This window comes from Archocentrus centrarchus, chromosome 14, assembly GCF_007364275.1.
Source record: "Archocentrus centrarchus isolate MPI-CPG fArcCen1 chromosome 14, fArcCen1, whole genome shotgun sequence".
NCBI classification, from domain to species: domain Eukaryota; kingdom Metazoa; phylum Chordata; class Actinopteri; order Cichliformes; family Cichlidae; genus Archocentrus; species Archocentrus centrarchus.
Genome location: NC_044359.1, coordinates 32,784,364 through 32,804,566, shown reverse-complemented (window position 1 = coordinate 32,804,566; position 20,203 = coordinate 32,784,364). Strand labels below are relative to the sequence as shown.

The window sequence follows — 20,203 nt, the reverse complement described above, 5'->3', positions numbered from 1 at the left end:
CTTGTTGTAGTTTTTGCTATATGACCATGCCATGTCACATATTGTGTTATGTTAGAGTTCCTTTTGGAATGCACACAGAACAAAGCCCATGAAAGTGTGTAGCTCCTTCCTGTGGGCAGTACCCTCAGGACGTTCCCAGAACTGTTTGGTCTGAAAGCAGCTAGTGAAGATCTGCCATCTGCACTAAGGTATTGCAGTACCAATGAAAGCTATCTGCTGCACAGTATATTGTTCAGCCTTTTTCTTTAGGAATGTGCTAAAAATTGAGGGCAAGATTATCTCCTCCTTTCTTTGTCGTTCATTTGTTTTCATAGTGTTTTTTTAGAGTAGAGTTTATATTATTTTATACCGACTAAACTAATCCACCAATAATGAGGATAACCCAGGAACTTCTTATGTGTTGAGCAGAGGAATGGCGCTTGCAGCCAGGTTGGACTTTGAAGCTGCTCTCTGTTGGTACAGTTCAGTGTGTGTTAGCTGGTGATTAAAGACAATCATACAACTTTAGAATAGGAATAATGCTAACCTTTTCACCCAATCACAGCAGATTTCACTAGTAACAGTTTCCAGCTAACACAAATTCTATACCACTGCTGCTTTAGCTTTCAATTCTTTAGTTTTCAAATGACCGCTCAAAGGAGTACTATACATGCCTGTTTTTTTTTTTTAATTATTACTTTTCCTCGTGTGCTGTCACCTTGACATTATCCATGTCTCAGACTGCTTCCTCTCCGCTTCTTTGCTACAGGCAGCTTCCTGCAGAAGAGTGCCAAGCTCTTCTTCCGACGGCGTCACCAGCGCAAAGACCCGGGAATGAGCCAGTCACATAATGACCTGGTTTATCTGGAGTCTCCGGCCGCAGTGGAGCGTGCCAGCCGAACAGCCACGCTTAGCCGCATGCTCAACCGCAAGAGTAAGAGTAAAGCCAACGGCTCTACCTCTGTGGGGGAGCCACATGCGTGACCCCCTCACTCAACCTTAACCTCAGTCCCTCCCACAACAACTACCATCATCACCTCCACCTCAAATTGCACTGGCAAACATCTTGGCTAACCTACTCCCCCTAATGCCTGACTTGCATACTGGAGCTGCTGCATTGTGGATGGGAAGGCAGAGCTGATACAAAAATATCATAATTTATGGCCTGCTTAAGTGCTTCAGATAGGAAGCAGACATCACCAACAGCAAGTGTGTGCATGTGTGGATGATCCTGTCCTGGATTGATTTCAGAGATTACTCTGCATGTTTCCTTTATTTGATTTTATGCAACATTTTGAAATCTTTAAGTGCTTTTATGGCTGCGTTGTGGACAGAAGGGACTGCTGTGGGCCATCACTCTTTACCTCACTGAACGCTGAGGGTGAACGGGAAAACTCTCCCTGCTGTGAGCCGTAAGTTGCCTACGGTGACTCAACAGGACCAAAGATGAAGAGCAGAGTGGTGCTTGTATGATTTGCACAGTTTTAGTACCTTTTTAATTTAAAGTGCATTGACAGGAGCTACTCTTGTGCAAGAGACTGTAGTTCATTTACAAAGGGAGATGATCTTTTCACTGCAAGACTGGTGCGAGTGGGAGAGCGATATGACTACGTGTTGACACTAATATTAAACGATTTGTTTATTACCCTAAATGTATCCCAAATAAAGCTAAATGAAGTATGTAATATGTACATGAAATCTGTAAGACTAAAAATTTCTGCCTTATGTCTATCAAACATTTCAAAAAGCGTCATTTGGTTGTCAGTTTAAATAAGTTAATGTGATCTTAAAAGAAAGAAGCGGTCTGTTAAATGCTTTTTGTGGCGTTTTCAAATTATATGCAACTTTCTTCTTTGTTTCCCTCGAGGGTTCCTCTTGTACACTACTGTTCTCAGCAGGGTCATTATGTGTGTCTGAAGGGAACTGAACCTTTATCCAGGGACTGCGATGTTACACACGGCCATACTTGTCGCATTAATGAAACTCATCGATCCTTCATTACATTTGAACAGCACGAACTGCTTTGTTGTTTTATTCTGTTTAAAGATGTGCACCTGAACAAAAGAAAAGTGTGAACACCTATGAGAGCAACCAAATTGCGTGGCTGCTTAGTTTTTATGTTTTAAATCCAGCTAATGATTGTAGTTTTTGTTTTTCTGTGAGCAGCTTGTTTGTCTACATCATGTTAACTACTGTTTGTTAATTCCGCTCAGAGAGCTGAATGATTGCCTTACAGTTGTTCTGTGAATGATGTCCCAGCTGCTCGAGTCTTGTTCCTCAACTTGACATGACTTTGGGTCCTGAGGCTGCGTCTGCTATCAAACAGAGACTGTGGTGACCTGTTGGAAGGGCTCTGAGAGGCAAGCATACCACTGTGTTCCTGCATCATCAGCAGTTTCTATAATCAATAAGCCTATGCACTTAACATATTTGTTAACTGGGTGTTTACAATATTAGACTACCTGAGAATTTAAAACACTCCCTCGTTCTTCATGATAGTACTCCTCTGCAGATACAGCGTGGATGTCTTTGTATTCATATTTACATGATCTGCTCTAATCCACTGTCATTGAGTGTAGTCAACAACAACAAAAGAAGCCCAGATTCAGGCCAAAGAAAATAATCACTCAGACAGAAGCACCTTCAAACTCTGAGGAGAGGAATGGAGGGAAGACAGGTTGTTTTAAATCAAGCTCAGCTTCTTACAGCCTGCAAAGCATTAACTGCTGTTGTGCGTTCAGTAAGCGGTAGGGCTGTATGTGATTAATGAATTGCTTCCTGATGTTTTTCTTTTTTGATGGCATCTGCTCTGTGTGCAGAAAGTGGCTGACTGCACTGTTGCTGCAGAGCGTCAGTCACTTCCCTGCAGGGACTGTAACTACTATACATATTGGGTTCAGCAATAAATATTGATTGAATAACTGAGACTGTGGTGACATAAATGTTCTGGCTATCACATGACCTTTAAATCTGAACATGTTGATTTGCTGTTTAGCTTTCTTTCACTTTTACAGAGGATTTTATACATGAGTTGTCTTCAGTGTGGAAACCTATATTTGCATGTTTACAGTTTATGCTACTTTAGAGCACTGCATCAACAGAGAAATACACTCACTGGACTCTGTTAGGTACACCTTCCCAGTACCGGGCTGGACCCACTATTCTGACATAATTCTCTGTGCTGGAAACTTTCCTCAGATTTCAGTCCATATTGACACGAGAGCGTCGCACTGCTGCTGCAGATTTGTCGGCTGAACATCCGTTACGTGAATCTCCTGTTTCGCCGCATTGTCTTGATGCTCTATTGGATTGACTGTTGAGGCTATTTGAGTGCAGTGAACTCATGTTCAAGAAACCAGTTTGAGATGATTTGAGCTCAGTGAGATAGTGTGTTATCCTGCTGAAAGCAGCCATCAGGAAACAGTACACTGTGGTCACAAAGGGATGGACATGGTCAGCAACAAGGCTCAGATGGGCTGTGGTGTTTAAATGATGCTCAGATGGTACTAAGAGGCCCAAAAGTGTGACATGAAAATATCCCCCACACATTACACCAGCAGCTGCCTAAACTATTGGTAGAAGGGAGAATGGATCCATGTTTAAACTAAATTCTGATCCTGCCATTCAAATGTGGCAGCAGAAATCGAGACTCATCAGACCAGGCGGTGTTTTTCCATTTTTCTGTTGTCCAGTTTTGGTGGACTTATGTGAACTGCAGCCTCAGTTTCCTGTTCTTCGCTGACACGAGCGGCACTCGGTGTGGTTTTCTGCTGCAGCCGGCCATCTTGGCCATGTCTACATGCCTAAATGCACTGAGGTGCTGCCGTGTGATAGGCTGAGATTTTTATTGAGTGGTTGAACAGGTGGACCTAACAAAGTGGCTGGTGAGTGTATTGTGCTTTTTTATGCCTGAACTTTTCTTGACCCCTAGAACAACTAGTAAATCTCCTTCAGTACTGTAACCCCCACCCTCAAAAGTTGTCGGCACACAAAAAATTAAGGCAAATGACTGCCTTAATTTTAAGTAGATGAACATGGAATTCAGGTTTTTCTTTAAGAATTTAAATGGTTCAATTACATGCTCTGAGTGCTGTTTCGTTACAGTTTAAGTCCTTAAAATGCCAACTTAAATATTTTCAGTTAAAATAACTGGTTTCAAGGTCTCTTGTTTATCCTTTTTAGTTAATCAAAAGCCGTGTATCCACTGCAGGCATGTGTAATTAACTATTATTACTTCTTTTGCCTGCTCCCTTTAGGAGGTCACCACAGCACATCCATTCATCTGACCCTACCCATAATATCCCCCTCTGTCACACTGACCCTCTGCATGTCCTCCTGCACTACATACATCAATCTTTTCAGAGGTTTTCCTCTTTTCCTCCAACAGGCAGCTCCATCTTCAACATCCTTTCTCCAGTATATTCACTGTTCTTCCTCTGCACATGTCCACACCATCTCAGCATCATGCAGCAACTTAGTATGATAGACCATGCAGAATATTTTAGCTTACCTCCATCATTTGTTAGTACAATCCCAGAATTTTCCAAACTTACTGACTCTGAATGCTAAAATATAAATGAACTTTACATTTTTATCAAATATATATATATATATATATATATATATATATATATATATATATATATATATATATATATATATATATATATATATATATATATAATAATAATTTTTTTAATCATTTTACAGTAAATAATTTTAAAATGATACTTTGAAGTTGGACTTACTTCATTTGCAAAATAGTTCATATTTATCAAAAATAGTATTCAAACAAGAGAAAATGTCAAAGACACTCAAAACATTTGAGTAGAATTTTTACACTGCCAGGAATAATTCCACGTTTTCTTTAAATTCAGTTTAAAAAAATGCTCATTAGAATATTTTCCAAAAGCTTATTTACATTGAAATATGATTTGGATTAAAAATGCGTTTTTAGGACTGAAATAGAAAGTGAAACTTTGTAAGAACAAATGTTGTACAGCGTTTGCTAAAGTATAACCAGTAGTACACACCAATAGTGATGATAGCAGCACAGAAAAGGGGCCATTTGACATAATGAGCGTTTTTACTTTTGGTATTTTGTGTACATCTTGATAACTTCTGTACTTTCAATAAGAAACTGCTGAATGAAGGAGTTTTAATTGTAGCATTTTAAAATACAAACTATTCAGAGCTGCATATTGGCAGCGCAAATAAAATAAGAGTAAATAAAGAAATAAGGTGTCTGATAAATACTTGATTAGTCTAGGTCAGGTCCATCAAGTCATGCCTACATTTCCCATAATGCAGTTGGCGCGGCTCGTTTCCGGTCCTGCGCCGTTTCTGGAGCGGATTGGAACCCGGAGTCAGGATTTGGTAAATGAAGGGGTTTTGCAGAAAAGGTAACGTGTTTCCCAGCTAATGTACGCTGTATGTCTACAAAACCGAGACGCAGTTTTGTAGTGAAGGTGCAGCTGATCCGTCCGGTTCGCTCCAAGCTTACCCGAAACGCCTCCGCTGCTCACTACCGGCCGTTGAATAGCATTGACTCCGGTCTGGGGGTTTGCGTCTCCGGTCCATCCGCCATGCCGACTGTTCTTTGTTACATTTTAGCAAAGAGGAGCCGCTCAGATCGGAGTTAAAACCCGGCTAGAGTTTGGGAACGACTCAAATCCTGGATCCCGTCTCTTCCCCGGGCTTCATATGTTAATATGCACGCGTCAACTGTTTCGCGTATACCAAAAACCAGTTAATGTTTTCATAATGCACTGGTGTATAGCCGGCAGGGCTGATGCATTCAGGTACCCTTCAACAGTCTCACATTAAATGAATGTGCAGGGTCAGAACTTCAGTTACATCCTGAAACACTCCTTAAAGTAGTTCCTTTGTGTAAATGTACAGTGAAACTCAGTGTGAGCTGGCTGCTGCTCAGCTCTGTGCTTGTGCTCTGTTAAATCCCTGACAGAAACTTTCCCTCTGTTGTAGGCTGGCATAATGGCTGAAAACACACCAGATGAGTTCATCTGTGAGTATGATTCCAGCCCTTACTGTCGCTCGCGCGTGTGTGTTTGTGTATATCTGTGTGAGAGACCAGACTGAAGACACGTGTGTATGTATGACAGGGTGCGAGGACTGTGGCCAGTACCATGACTCTGAGTGTCCTGAACTTGGGCCGGTGGTGACCGTCCGGGACTCCTTCGTTCTCAGCCGAGCTCGGTGAGTGACGGCTGAAGTGTCAGCTGGGGATTTGGGCCGTCCTTTAAACTGATGCTTTATTTTATTTTCATTAAAAAAAAAAAAAAAGATTAAATTGGAACAAAACCAAAGGAGTAGTAAGATCAGTCCTTGCTAGTGCTGTCTGACCTCTGAAATCCCATTCATGCCTCACCTCACTAATGTTCTCGACCTTGCAAAGAGATTGTGTAAGTAACCCACCGTGTACGGCTGAGTTTTTGCCACTTTAAGCTTCATTCCACATGTGCTAAATTTCTAACTTTAGGAAAATCCCCCAATTTTTTAATGGCCCTGATAATAGACATCTCTCACCCACATATTGGATCATCGGGGCCTCTATCTATACTGCAGGGTGTCAAAAATTGCTTAAAAGGGGAGGACACACCATTTTTCAGCAGTTTAACAAAGAAATAAGCAAACGGAATCAAGTGAAATACATCATAAAAGTACAGCTCTAAAGGGCACATGTGTATGACATGACACAAAGGGATCATAACAAGGCAGCCAGACAGGAGAGCAAAAGGGCAAGTGAAATATCAGTGACAGACTTTTAAGTCTGGGAACATTAGGCTCCTGGTTTTTTTATCACCAGTTCATAAGAACATTTTTCATAAGGGCTTTATATTATAAAGGCCCTACAATGATCAGATGATCCCTATGAGTGGTAGGAAGAACTCCCTTTTAACAGGAAGAAACCTCTGACAGTCTGCCCCACCCACCAGCTGCCTGAATCGCAAGCAGAAGAGAGGAGAGGAAAGAGCAGGGGTCATCACATATCAGGTCTTTACCTTAAAGTGCTGAATAGACAGTAATCATGAGTTTAGGGGGAAAAAAAGCAGGAATTATTGTGAAGATGACACAAAAGATTGTGTTATTGTGGTTTCATATTTTGTTTACTATGTTGCTCTTGCCTTGGATCAGGTCGTCTCTTCCGGACAGTCTGGAGATCAGAGAGGTGGGAAATGGCAAGGAGGGGGTGTTTGTCCTGCACCGGCTGGTCAAGAGGACCCGGTTTGGGCCCTTTGAAGCAAAGAGGGTCTCCCACCTGGAGAAGGAAGGAGTGTTCCCTTTGAAGGTGCACTTGACGCTCTGCTCTAAATTGTATGAGTGAATGTGGCTTTTTACTTGAACTTCCCTCCTTTTAATCTTTGGTCTGCTAACGGGCAGATCTTCAAGAAGGACGGCGTGGTGGTGTGTTTTGACTCCAGCAGTGAGGAGGACTGCAACTGGATGATGCTGGTCCGACCTGCCGCTGACCACAAACACCAAAATCTGACGGCTTACCAGCAGGATGATGACGTCTACTTCAACACCTCCCAGGTATCTTCCTCCACCTGAATCCTGCATTGCCATGTAGCTCATTCACCTCTGTAAGGAGACTGGTTCATTAATCCTTGAGTATTTTCCACTGCCGTGCGTTTCCCAGGATGTGCTGCCAGGAACAGAGCTGAGAGTCTGGTACGGAGCGTTCTATGCCAAGAAGATGGAGAAACCCATGCTGAAGCCTCCTCTTCAGCCACCACTGCCTCCACCAGGTAGATTTATTTACAGCACAGATGCTGTGTTGGGGTACCATGGAAACAGTGTGAGTTATAGCTTCTAGTTTTTCTCTGTTTTAATCAGATGCGACAGCTCCATCTGCTAAATCTGAGGTCTCAGAGAAAAGTGGAGTCCACATGCCTCCAGTGGCTGAAGACAACAGCACAGGTAGGATGACTAAAAACATCCACCACCTCTATTTTGCATGTGTTTGAATGTTTTTCTTGTATTTTAGCTAATTTTCTGATTATAATCCTTTTCTCAGGTCTTTTTACTGCATCAGTTTTCAGCAGCTTTTTGTTTTGGGAGTGAGTCCAGCAGGAGTGGAACCCTGGTCTTGCTCCCATTCAAAAGGTGCTGCGTCATGATTGCACACACTGACTCATCTACCTCTTTTCTGTGGATCACAGGCAACATGCTGAGCCACCTCAATGAGGTAAAGACGGTAACGGTGCTTCCCGTAGAGCCACTCCTGCCTCAGGGGGAAAGCCTGGTTGGTCCTGATGAGGAGGAAGGCAGCTCCCCTGCAGCTCAGCCCAGCCCCAAGAGGGGGCCGAGCCGAGGGAGGAGAGCTAAGGGACGCAGGCCGAGTGCTACAGCTGCAGCAAGCAAAAACAGAGGTGAGAAGAGTCAGGCTTGAGCAGGAAAGAACTTGGAAAAACTTGTAACATAGTAGAGATTAGCGCTGCACAATTCATTGAATTTTAATCTCACTCACAATTTTGGCTTCCAATATTTAATAGAGCATAATCGCATGATATTTAAAATGCATACTTCACCAATTAAAACATAAAGCATAAGTAAACGAATCGCTCCCTGACTGCATACCTGCATGTGCCAGTCGCAGCTGTTCCCTGCACCACGCAGCTCGAAGTTTTCTGGATGAGGATGGTTGTTAAAAAACAGACAAAATTGAAATGTCTAGCAGAAGGTGAAGAGCTGGTTCCTCAAAGCAGATCATCATCTGTGGTTTGTAAATACTTCAGATTTAGCACAAGTAATGTCAACACACTAAACTCAGTCGTGTTCTATTTGGTCACAGATGTGTGTCCACTAAACACAGTGAGTCAGGAATGTCTCATTCTCACGTGTACCTGCGTCAGGTAATGCTTAGGAAAGTTCAGGGTTGCAGGGCATGAAGGACAACAGCTATAGAGCACCTTGTTAGTCTTTGATGACCATGACAAGTGTGCTTTTTTAAAAATAAATAAAAATGAGATTGTTCTTGTCCACATGAGCTCATCTACAGTGGTTACATCAACTACTGATTTCCTCTTTGACACTGGGTTCCTGATGTGTGCAGATGTGAAGCCCCCACTGGTGAGCTCAGAGCCTGTAGCTACAGAGGCAGCAGCAGAGAACAGCAGCCCACTCATCACTCCACCAGACAGCGGGGCTGTCCTGAAGAGGCATCGAGCAAGAGAGCACAAGAGGGTTTACTGCTGCTCTCTCTGCAACAAGGTCTTCCAGAACAGCAGCAACCTCAACAGACACATCCGATCTCATGGTATAGTTTTGGCTGTGATGGAGTCATCTCCAGATAGAGTTCAATTCAGAATGGGTGGATGTATTTATTAAAGAATCCCTTCATGTATGGCCCCAGGTGATAAGCTGTTCAAGTGCGACGAATGTGACAAGTTGTTCAGCCGTAAGGAGAGCCTGAAGCAGCACATCTCATACAAGCACAGCAAGAACGTGGTAAGTGACATTTCAAATGGTTGCCTCAAGGGTTTCAGCCGCTCTGGTGGTTAATGTCATCATGTTTTTATGCCCCTGACAGCCTGACCAAGAGTACAAATATAAATGCAACACATGTGAGAAGTCTTTTCGCCTAGAAAATGCCTTAAAGTTCCACAACTGCCGTACAGGTGAGTTTGTTTCTTCATTTTTTTTTTTGTCTCAGTTTTGCAATTGTTTCTGATCACACTTTTGCCGATCCTGTTTGATTTTCGTTCCTTCCATCCAGACGACAAGACGTTCCAGTGTGATATCTGCTCGCGATTCTTCTCCACCAACAGCAACCTCTCCAAGCACAAGAAGAAGCACGGCGAGAAGCTCTATTCCTGTGAAATCTGCAACAAGATGTTCTACCGCAAAGACGTGATGCAGGAACACCATAGGAGGCATGGTTTGGGTGAGTCCCATGAGAGCACAGAGAAAAGTTTGATTATGAATGATGTTTTAAGTATCTTTCATTTTTAAAGTACCAGGCAGTCACTGGTCTTATCACTCAGTGATTATGCGGGACAGAAAAAGCTCAACAAATACAGCACCAGTCAAAAGTTTAGACACACCTTCTAATTTGGTGGGTTTTTTATTATTTGTAAATTGTCTGTATTGTACATTAATACTAAAGTCATCCAAAGTATGAAGAAATGCATATGGAATTATTTAGTAAACAAAAAGTGTTAATCAAACCAGAATATGTTTTAGATTTTAGATTCTTCAGAGTAGGCACCTTTTGCTTAGATGACACATTTTCTCAGTCAGCTTTATGAGGCAGTCACCTGGAATGGCTTTCAGTTAACAGCTGTGCCTCATCAAGAGTTAATTTTTTGAATTTCTTGACCTCTTAATGTGTTTGGGACCATCAGCTGTGAACGAGGTAGAGCTGATATACAGTGAATAGCACTAGTAATATTCTAATCCATATCATGGCAAGATCTACTCAACTAAGTAAAGAAAAACTACAGTCCACCATTACTTTAAGAAATGAAGGTCAGTCAATCTGAAAAATTTCAAGAACTTTGAAAGTATCCTCAAGTGCAGTCACAAAGACCGTCAAGCGTTATGATGAAACTGGCTCTCATCAAGACCACCCCAGGAAAGGAAGACCATAAGTTACCTCTGCTGCACAGGATAAGTTCATCAGAGTTACCAGCCTCAGAAACCACAAGTTAACAGCACCCTAAATAAGAGCCCACCTAAATGCTTCACAGGGTTCAAGTAGCACACACATCTCACCATCAACTGTTCAGAGAAGACTGCGTGAATCTGGACTTTATTGCTGCAAAGAAGCCACTTCTAAGAACGAACGAGAGGAAGAGAATGGCTTGGGCCAAAGAACACAAGGAATGGACCGTAGACCAGTGGAAATCTGTCCTTTGGTCTGATGAGTCCAAACTTGAGATTTTTGGTTCCAAACACCGTGTCTTTGTAAGATGCAGAAAAGGTGAGCAGATGGTTCCTACATGTGTAGTTCCCACCGTAAAGTATGGAGGAGGAAGTGTGATGGTATGGGAGTGCTTTGCTGGTGACACCGTTGGTGATTTATTCAAAATCCAAGGCACACTTAACCACAGCAACGTGCCATCCCATCTGGTTTGTGCTTAGTGGGACCATCATTTGTTTTTCAACAGGACAATGAGCCCAAACACACCTCCAGGCTCTGTAAGGGCTATTTGACCAAGAAAGAGGGTGATGGAGTGTTGTGTCAGATGACCTGGCCTCCACAATCACCTGATCTAAACCCAGCTGAGATGGTTTGGGATGAGTTGGACTTTCAGAGTGAAGGCAAAGCAGCCCAACAAGTGCTCAGCACCTCTGGGAACCTCATGAAGCTGACTGAGAGAATGCCGAGTGTGCAAAGCTGTGATCCAAGCAAAAGGAGCCTACTTGGAAGAATCTAAAACATATTTTGGTTTGTTTAACACTTTTAAGTTTACTACATGATTTCTTATGAGTTCCTTCATAATCTGGATGACTTCAGTGTTAATTTACAATGTAGGAAAATAAAATAAAAACATTGAATGGGAAGGTGTGTCCAAACTGTATATAGAGGAGTTTCCAGGAAATAGCACTCTAGCAGACATGTTTGCAGCTAAAGACTCTATTTGACTCCACTCATTCCATGTTTTGGTCAGTGTCCCTGTTGCTGAGAAGCACCCAAATAGCTTGATGCAGCCACCACTATGCTTTTCTGTAGGGATCAGCCAGGTGGTCAGCAGTGCCTGGTACTCCACAAATGTTTGGATTTTTGACCACTTGGTTTGGTTTTTGGTCTCAGACCAGAGAATACTGTAAAGAGCTCTAAGGGCACAGTTAAAACAATCTTTAGCAAAAATCAAGTGAGTTGTTATTATGTATTTTTATTCAGATTGGCTTAAATGAAGTGAAGTGGGTGCTGGTTTGTGGAAACTGCCATGTCTCCCCCACCATATTTGAATACAGTGGACAGGAAGGGCATCTCACTTCTGACTAATCGTGTTTAATAAAGATTGTAGCACCCCAAAAAACAGAAGTCGTAGGTGATCACGTACCATGGAGGGACATTTTAATTTGTACCTGTACCTTCTCAAAGATCAAAGGAAAGAGACAACGCCAACGTATCTTTGTAAAATGTCATCCTCTTCCTCCTCACCTCAGGCCTCATCACCTGACCTGAACTTATTAGTTCCTGATATTATCACAATTACTGTCAGCGGATTAGACATCGCCAGACAGCTGACAAGAGCCGGCTGAACAACATCAGCTGGTTACAAACTAACATTATGCCAGCTGACGTCAGGCGCAAGTGTCCTAAAAATCACACTTTTCCTCTGATAAAGAGTTTAATTACATTCTCACATCGTATGAGAGTTTATTCACTAAGTGTCTGATTGCAACAATGTTAGATCCACTTCAAAGTAAGTTTCACTAATGCCGGCTAACAGCAGCAAAAACAGCAGCTCTTACCAGCAGAAAGGTTCAGGATATCCTCAACATCTCCCCACATCATTGCTGTCATTGGTCAGAAGTGAGCTTCACTGCCTGATCGACTGGTATTGTAATCATTTCACAAAGTTTTACAGCCTCTCACCCAGCATTGATAGCTGAAGCAAACAGTGGACTGACAGCCTACTCAGAAAAACTCTGGGGCAGATCTGGTCTGGAGTCACTTTGCTATCTAAGTACACTCACTACAGAAGAACAGCAGCCAGAGTTTTTGAGGTGACTCGGGTAAAAATGTAAAATACCACAAAGTATTTAATTGACAAAGATCTGTTTTTTTTCCCTATCAAATGTTTATTTTTCAAATTTGCTAAAATACAGTGTGCACAAAGATTTAAAAAAAAAAAAACCACACCAGCTGGCCCCAGCTGTTGTAGCGTACACTCTAAATTTAATGTTTTGATCTAGCTTTGTCCTTTATCAGCCAGGGTAGCTAGGATTATGCACTTGAATTGGGAGGGTATAAAAACAGAACTCAGTTGACTGCAATCTCCTGACATCTAGTGGTGATAAGATTGCACACTGTAACTTTAACACAAACACACAGAAGACAAAGTTGGAACTGCCCGGTCTGGTGTGCCGTCATTTTGTACCAGCTTGGTGCACCTTTTAGGCATATAGCACCATATTTCTTCTGCTGGCTTTGAAGCTCTTTAACTAAACCTAAAATACATATGGACAGGACCAAAGCACATGAAGAGAGAGGAGCTGGAGGCCAATGGAGAGGAAGGGACCAAGTACAGGAAGGAGCCATCACCCTGTCCTATTTGCGGCAAGGTAAGCCCTCCGCACAGTAGTTAAGACTCAGGTCACTTATGGCACAAAGTGCAGGAAGGAAAAACTGTAGCGTGACTGCCAGCAAGCCCTTCATCAATCACCTGCTTACTGTGTGGTGTGTGTTTGTGTGTGCACAGGTGTTCTCCTGCAGGAGTAATATGAACAAGCATCTGCTGACTCACGGTGACAAGAAGTACACTTGTGAGATCTGCGGCCGCAGGTTCTTCCGTGTAGATGTCCTCCGAGATCACATTCACGTGCACTTCAAGGTGAAACCTGCGACACTATCAGCTTTGGAAAGGTTCATCTAGGGAGAAGCTGCTATTTCATCACAAGATCACTGAGTTTCTGTTCCAGTCAAACAATGCAGGATTTATAGGATGAAAGCTGCAGCGTACAGACTGCTGTAATATTGTGGACAGATCACAGACATGGAGTCTTTTACTTTTTTTTTTTTGTTTGTTTGTTTTTTCATTACAGCTCCACTGCTCATTTAGCTGAGCAAATAATGTTGTTGAGGCAGAATAATAAGGGAGACCTGCTAGCAGAAAAGCCTTTGGGCGTTGAGTATTTGCTTTCCACTTTACTCAAACACTGGATTCACATGAATTAAAATGATGGCAGTTTGACTCAGATCAGGTATTAAAAATGTGGAAAAAAGTAGATTGTGAGCAAATATTACCAACATCTAACAGAGTATTCTGCACTCTTACAGTCCTCAGTTGTCCTCGCCTGTGTTTGTTTCTCTAAATTATAGGTTATAATTAGAATCCAACAGAGACCTCTAACTCAAGACATCTGTTTTATTGTCTGTGCCATCTTAGGCAAAGATTAAAACTCAGGAGCGCTGTTACTCAGGCAAGAAGATATAACTGAAATGCTCAGATGTAAAATGTCAGTCTAGTTATCAAATAGCATTAGCCACCCCAGCACATGCACAGTTAAAATGGATTTTGATGCTCTCCAGACACTTAGCATCCATCAGTTTTAATAACATCAAAGAGTTTGTTTTGTTCCAGGACATAGCCTTAATGGATGAGCAGGAGAGGGAAGACTTCATCAAGAAGATCGGCATCTCAGCAGGCGACAGTGACGAAACGGACGAGGACGATGAGGAAGATGACCCTGAGCACCACAGATACAACTGCAAGAAATGCCAAGTACGCTTCCTGCTGAAGACTATGGCAGACATTCTGACTTAGTAAAATGGAGAGAGGGCAACCTGCATCAAGGAGCATCACATCCTGGTTTTCCACTGACTGTCCCACATAAATGACACAAGTTTCCTGCTTCTGTCTCTCTAGCTGTCATTTGCAAAAGGAAAAGAGTACCTGAAGCACATCATGGAGCAGCACAAGGAGAGAGGCTACGGCTGCGGGATCTGTAACCGGCGCTTTGCACTCAAAGCCACCTACAACGCTCACCTGGTCATCCACAGAGAGCAGCTGCCTGACCCTGCAGTGCAGAAGTAAGACTGTAGGAAGGAAGCAGATATGCTGTTCACCTTTTTGTTTGCATATTTAAGGCTGGGACACTGCATACACAGTAGATGAAGATAAATTAATGAGAACAGTTGTTTAAAGATGCTACCTTAAAATATGGTAAGGAGAAGAAGCCATCAGATTCCTTTAAATATGTTCATGCTGGAGAAGAGTAGTTGCATGTAATGACTACAGAGGTTTAAGGTCAGAAATTATGAGAGCTATTTGAACATTGTAGCTAAAAGGAAATGGTCTAATTTTAAGTACAAACTATGTACCTTTCAAAATAAAAGTATTGAATAATTAACAAGTCACTGAAAGCATTTAATCTGACACTTCTCTCTCATCAAGGTACATCCATCCATGTGAGATTTGTGGCCGAATCTTCAATAGTATCGGTAATCTGGAAAGGCACAAGATCATCCACACTGGTGAGCAACAGCCTGAGATAGAAAATGTTTATTCTGTGCTTAACAAATTTATCAGACCACCCCCCCATGTAAGATGCACTAAATTAACAATATTGGTAATGACCAAAATCATTTTTAATATTTCTGTAATGGTTAATCCACTAGTATGTGCAAGCTCTTTACTCAAATTGATATTTTTTATGCTAAAATATTATTATTGTTGTTATCCATGAAATTACAATTTTGCTGTTTAACAAAAAAATCTGAAAAAATGGTAAACCAGATCATATGTGTGGATGGATTTATTCAAAAATAATCATGCAGAACTCCTCTAGTAGAGCCCAAGAATAAAAATGTGGAGTTAGAAGTCAGCAGAATTGGTCACCTTTAACCAAATGTTCCTGTACAACAATTTAAGTAATATTTCTGCATCATAAACTATAGAAAATATAGAACTTTAATGCACTTAAAAAAATAAAAGTGGCTGTTCCTGCTGATATTATTATTATTATTATTATTATTATTATTATTAAATTATTAGTTTGTGATAATGGTGACTAATTTATGAACTGCTAGCAGTTACTGTTGAATCAGGTCAAGGTGGAACTACGTGTAACTGCTATATATTCTCGTAGATTGTGTAACCCAGTAGTTCCCAATCCAGCCCCCATATAAATCTACAATGTCATAACAGTAATAATGAGAAGAAACTATGAGAAATATGTGTTTTATTATCCAAAGCAACAGACGGTGCATGAGAGGTGAAGAAGAGAGTGCAGGCAGGGTGGAGCGAGTGGAGACGAGTGTCAGGAGTGATTTGTGACAGAAGGAGAGCAGCAAGAGTGAAAGGGAAGTTTTATAAGACTGTAGTGAGAGCTGCTATGATAGATGGTTTGGAGACGGTGGCACTGACAAAAAGACAGGAGGCTGAGGTAGAGGTGGAGGTGCCAGAGTTAAAGATGCTCAGATTTTCAGTGGGAGTGACCAGAAGGGACAGGATCAGACATGAATACATCAGAGGGACAGCTCAGGTCAGGCGGTTTGGAGACAAAATTGGAGAGATGAGAGGGATAGTGGATATTCTGGATCAAGGATGCTGGATATGGTGCTGCCAGACAGGAGGAAAAAAGGAAGACCTCAGAGGAGGTTCATGGATGTAGTGAAGGAGGACCTGTAGAAGGTTGGTGTGACAGAAGCTGGGGGCACCCCTAAAGGGAGCAGCTGAAGTAAGAAGTAGTTTATTTTACTAGCCTGTCATGCTTGATAATGTCAGACCATAATCTGTAAATCAGTTAAAAAGCAAATATATTGGCTAAATTGTGGTGGTAATAAAAGTAAAGTAGCTCAAAGGTGTGTTTAAGCACAGTTCCTCAGTAAATGTGCTTTCTACCCTGGCTCATGTTTGCAATCTTAGAGCCACATGCTACAGTGTAAAGTTTGTGAAAAGGAAAAGATGTTTGTGTACTCATCCAGGGGTGAAGAGCCACGGCTGCGATAAGTGCGGCAAATCATTTGCAAGGAAGGACATGCTGAAGGAGCACCTCAGGGTGCACGACGACAACCGAGACTACCTGTGTGCAGAGTGCGGGAAAGGTCATTGCTCATTACTCTCATCTCACTGTGTAAACTACACAAACAGTGTCAAATTGGTGGTGTTTAAATTATTCTGAGATCGTGTCAACGTTTTACCACGCAGGCATGAAGACCAAACATGCTCTGAGGCACCACATGAAGCTCCACAAGGGCATCAAAGAGTACGAGTGTAAGGAGTGCAACCGCAAGTTCGCCCAAAAGGTCAACATGCTGAAACACTACAAGAGACACACAGGTAAATGAGTGTGTGTGTGTGTGTGTGTGTCACAGACATGAAGGATGAAAAAGCACAAGAATATTGATTTGCTTACGGACATTTTCACACCAAGCACGACTGACAGGGAGTCGTGTCACCATGTTTCTCTCTGTGTCACTGTGCCTGCAGGTATAAAGGACTTCATGTGCGAGTTGTGTGGAAAGACTTTCAGTGAGAGGACCACATTAGAGACTCACAAGCTCATCCACACAGGCAAGTATTTCATGTCACTGTGCCATCATAAAATCAGGCCGGTGTACACTACTCACTAATAAACACTGACTATTGCAAAGCTGTTACAAGCTGAACATGAAACTCATTTGAATGCATTTTCCTGGTACATGTAGAACACTGTAAAGAGGAGCAGACCAACATTCCTTCACAATGATGTGAGACACTGACATCATCTTTTAGTCATAATTTAAAAACAGGATTTTCACACCAAGCCTCTACCCTGCTATAATATATTGATGCATTTATAGCCTTCTTTTTGGAGGCTTCATACTAGCCGGTATTGGTGACCTGTTTTCCTTCTTTCTTGCTGCAGTGGGTAAGACATGGACATGTGCAACATGTGATAAGAAATATCTGACAGAGTATATGCTGCAGAAGCACGTCCACCTGACCCACGAAAAGGTCGAGGCCCAGTCGTGTCACCTCTGTGGGACCAAGGTGTCCACCCGCGCTTCTATGAACCGGCACTTGAGACGCAAACATCCTGAAGTGAGTCGGGACAGACCGGAAACAAGCCACACGACACCACCCATGCCTTTAGCTCTCAGAGAAACCTAAAGGCAGACTTTTACTGAGCCGCTGTCCTTCTCCTTTATGACTACAGGTGGTGTCTGTGAGAATTGATGAGTTTGATGATCTTCAGGAAAATCTATCAATGAATGATTCTTCTATCAGCATTGTGCAGGTTAGAATAATACACACGATGCACAACAATCAGACAAGGTGTTTGGAGGAGCTCAGGGAGGTCGGCTGTGTGGAAACACTGATAAAACCATATCTTTGAGGGGGCAGCTACCTTAACGTCTTCTGGTACTCACTGCATTTGACTGCACACTTAAACTTCTAGAACTCAAAAATACATAGTGCACACACACACACATATATATATATATATATATATATATAAATATAAAATTTTTTTTGTATGAACTATGAATTATCATGATCTTACCACAAATACTTGCTTTTTACCTGGTATCACAAGACCCCCTTGTGACTAAATTAATAAGCCACATATTTGAAGTTGACCCTGTCCCTATGTATGTCGCTTCCTTCATCAGCCCTCTCTGACCATGGAAAAAGACGGTATGTCTCAGGAGCGGCCCAGCCGACCTTCCCGGCACCCCAAGAAGAAGCAGAGAAGCTCGGCTGAGCCGGAGCTCTCAGAGTCCGACGAATATGTCGATTTCACTGAGCCGAGGCACGAAGCCATGTCAGAATTCAACGCCGTCATTGTCGGTGATGAGACTGAGACGAGCTCTGCTGTACAGAGCATCCAGCAGGTACACGTGCAGATTTCCCTCCAAAGATACTGCTTTATTGCTACAATAACACGTCCAATTTCTTTTTCCCCAGAGACCACAATAGGTGGATAAGAGCAGGTGGCCTGGTTAAAAAGAGCCACTGGCCTTACATCAGCCACAGTGGCTGACTTCACATTGCTGATGAAATAAATAAATACACATTAGAATAAACACATTAGATCCTTTAAAATTATTACAAATTTATTTTTCAGCTGTACTTATTTTATTTCTGTCAGCACCACTTGAGTGAAAACAAACTATTATTCCAGCTGCAGTCATTTATGTTTGGCGTCTGGGCTCTGCTCTGGCACTTCCCCATCCTTCCATGCACACTACAGAAAGAGTCAGGGAGGGCAGCAGCATCAGTAACCATGGACATGAGGCAGTTAAGTCAGAAATAACATGAAATGGAAGAACTGGGGGGAAAGTGTGTTGCAAAGTGGTTTGCAGTAGCACCAACTGTAGTTTGCATGTATTGCGCACCCTAAATTTGGCATTAGGATGCACAGAATTGTATCAGGTGTGCCTTCAGCAGATGGTCTGCCAGGACTCCTGTGTTTTCTTACACACCAAAGTCATTAGGTTACACCAACAGTATTAAATTAATTATTGCAACTCAACAATAAAAAAATTTAATTGCTGCTGTTTCAGGTGGTGGTTCTGACTGACCCCAGTGCTCCATCAGCCTCTTCCCCCAATAGCTCAGTGGGACTGACTAACATCACTGTCACACCCATCACCAGCCACGCCCCCGCCCAGTTCACCAGCCTGCAGCCTGTCGCTGTGGGTCACCTGACAGCCAGCGACCGGCCACTCACATTGGACAACTCCATCCTCACGGTCACCTTTGATACGGTCAGTGGCTCTGCCATGCTCCACAACCGCCCTGCAGAACTCATTCCAGAGACTGTAGGTCCTGCTGGAAGTGGGGCCCCCCAGTCTGTCGCCCACTTCATCAACCTTGCCACTCTGGTCAACCCCATGGGCCACCAGCTGGAGGCCCCGACTCTGGCGTGGAGGCCTGTACCTGCAGCTGAGGGCAGCCAGGTCACTCCAGTAGTGGAGGGTGCTCAGGGAGAGAGTCAGGAGGCCCAGAGCCAGGGACCAGATCCAGGCCGGCCCAACCAGAGCCAGCCGCCCCCCCCTCAGCAGCAAAGCAGCTCCACTCAACAGATGTTCAGCTACTGAGCAGACACTAGGGGTGCGGGTCGCCTCACACAGATACTGTTACATAGTAGAGTAGATTTTTAACAAACTGTACAAAGTTTTGAGCACTGTCACCCAGATGCCTCTCCAGCCCCATGGAAGCAAATGGTATTGTAATATTTCTTTTCTTTTTTATATTGACAAAACAAATTGACAGTTTATGAATCTGCTTTTGTGCCACAATCACAGATATTTGAAACCAAAGCAACTGTTGAATATTCAAATGCCTTACCAGCCTTGTTGGGGGGGAAATGCATGTTTTCAACATAAATCTGCTGCTTGGACAGTGAGATACGAAAATGTACCAACCTGAAAAGCAGATGAACTTTATTACAAATAAAGTGAAAATACTTTCACCAGATTATATAATACATGGCATTTGGTATATTCCCAAAAACAGCTGACTGCTGACATGGATTTCTGAATGCTGTAACCTGTAATTATTGTCTGAAATAAATATTGGCAGCCATTTTTAAATGA

General features: G+C 42.6%; 2 protein-coding genes and 1 long non-coding RNA gene across 5 annotated transcripts in view; 2 read left to right on the top strand and 1 right to left on the bottom strand.

Annotated features, from left to right (window-relative positions):
- Positions 1-2,904, top strand: part of c2cd2 (C2 calcium dependent domain containing 2) — a 20,197-nt gene extending 17,293 nt beyond the window's left edge. Inside the window, exon 13 of one of the 2 annotated variants that reach the window (XM_030745788.1) lies at positions 749-2,904. In XM_030745788.1, the coding sequence (XP_030601648.1) occupies positions 749-963 (215 nt within the window). In that variant the 3' untranslated portion in view covers positions 964-2,904. The remainder of the gene's footprint in view (positions 1-748) is intronic. The other variant, XM_030745789.1, reaches the window with a different exon arrangement.
- The window catches only part of LOC115791641 (uncharacterized), a 9,595-nt gene extending 4,014 nt beyond the window's left edge, over positions 1-5,581 (bottom strand). Inside the window, exon 1 of the long non-coding RNA XR_004020971.1 lies at positions 5,483-5,581. This is a non-coding gene — a long non-coding RNA (uncharacterized LOC115791641). The remainder of the gene's footprint in view (positions 1-5,482) is intronic.
- Positions 5,305-20,203, top strand: prdm15 (PR domain containing 15). 2 transcript variants are annotated; one of them, XM_030745786.1, is made up of 24 exons: positions 5,305-5,381; positions 5,965-6,004; positions 6,102-6,195; positions 7,135-7,288; positions 7,381-7,533; positions 7,640-7,748; positions 7,837-7,920; positions 8,163-8,372; positions 9,056-9,259; positions 9,356-9,450; positions 9,533-9,620; positions 9,719-9,886; positions 13,145-13,239; positions 13,377-13,508; positions 14,259-14,399; positions 14,544-14,707; positions 15,072-15,151; positions 16,604-16,723; positions 16,827-16,958; positions 17,109-17,192; positions 17,527-17,702; positions 17,818-17,898; positions 18,275-18,496; positions 19,169-20,203. In XM_030745786.1, the coding sequence occupies exons 2-24, from the start codon at positions 5,974-5,976 to the stop codon at positions 19,703-19,705; spliced, it is 3,354 nt and encodes a 1,117-aa protein (XP_030601646.1). In that variant the 5' UTR covers positions 5,305-5,381; positions 5,965-5,973; the 3' UTR covers positions 19,706-20,203. The 2 variants fall into 2 exon arrangements, with proteins under 2 accessions (XP_030601646.1, XP_030601647.1); XM_030745787.1 differs by lacking the exon at positions 5,305-5,381 and adding an exon at positions 5,756-5,780.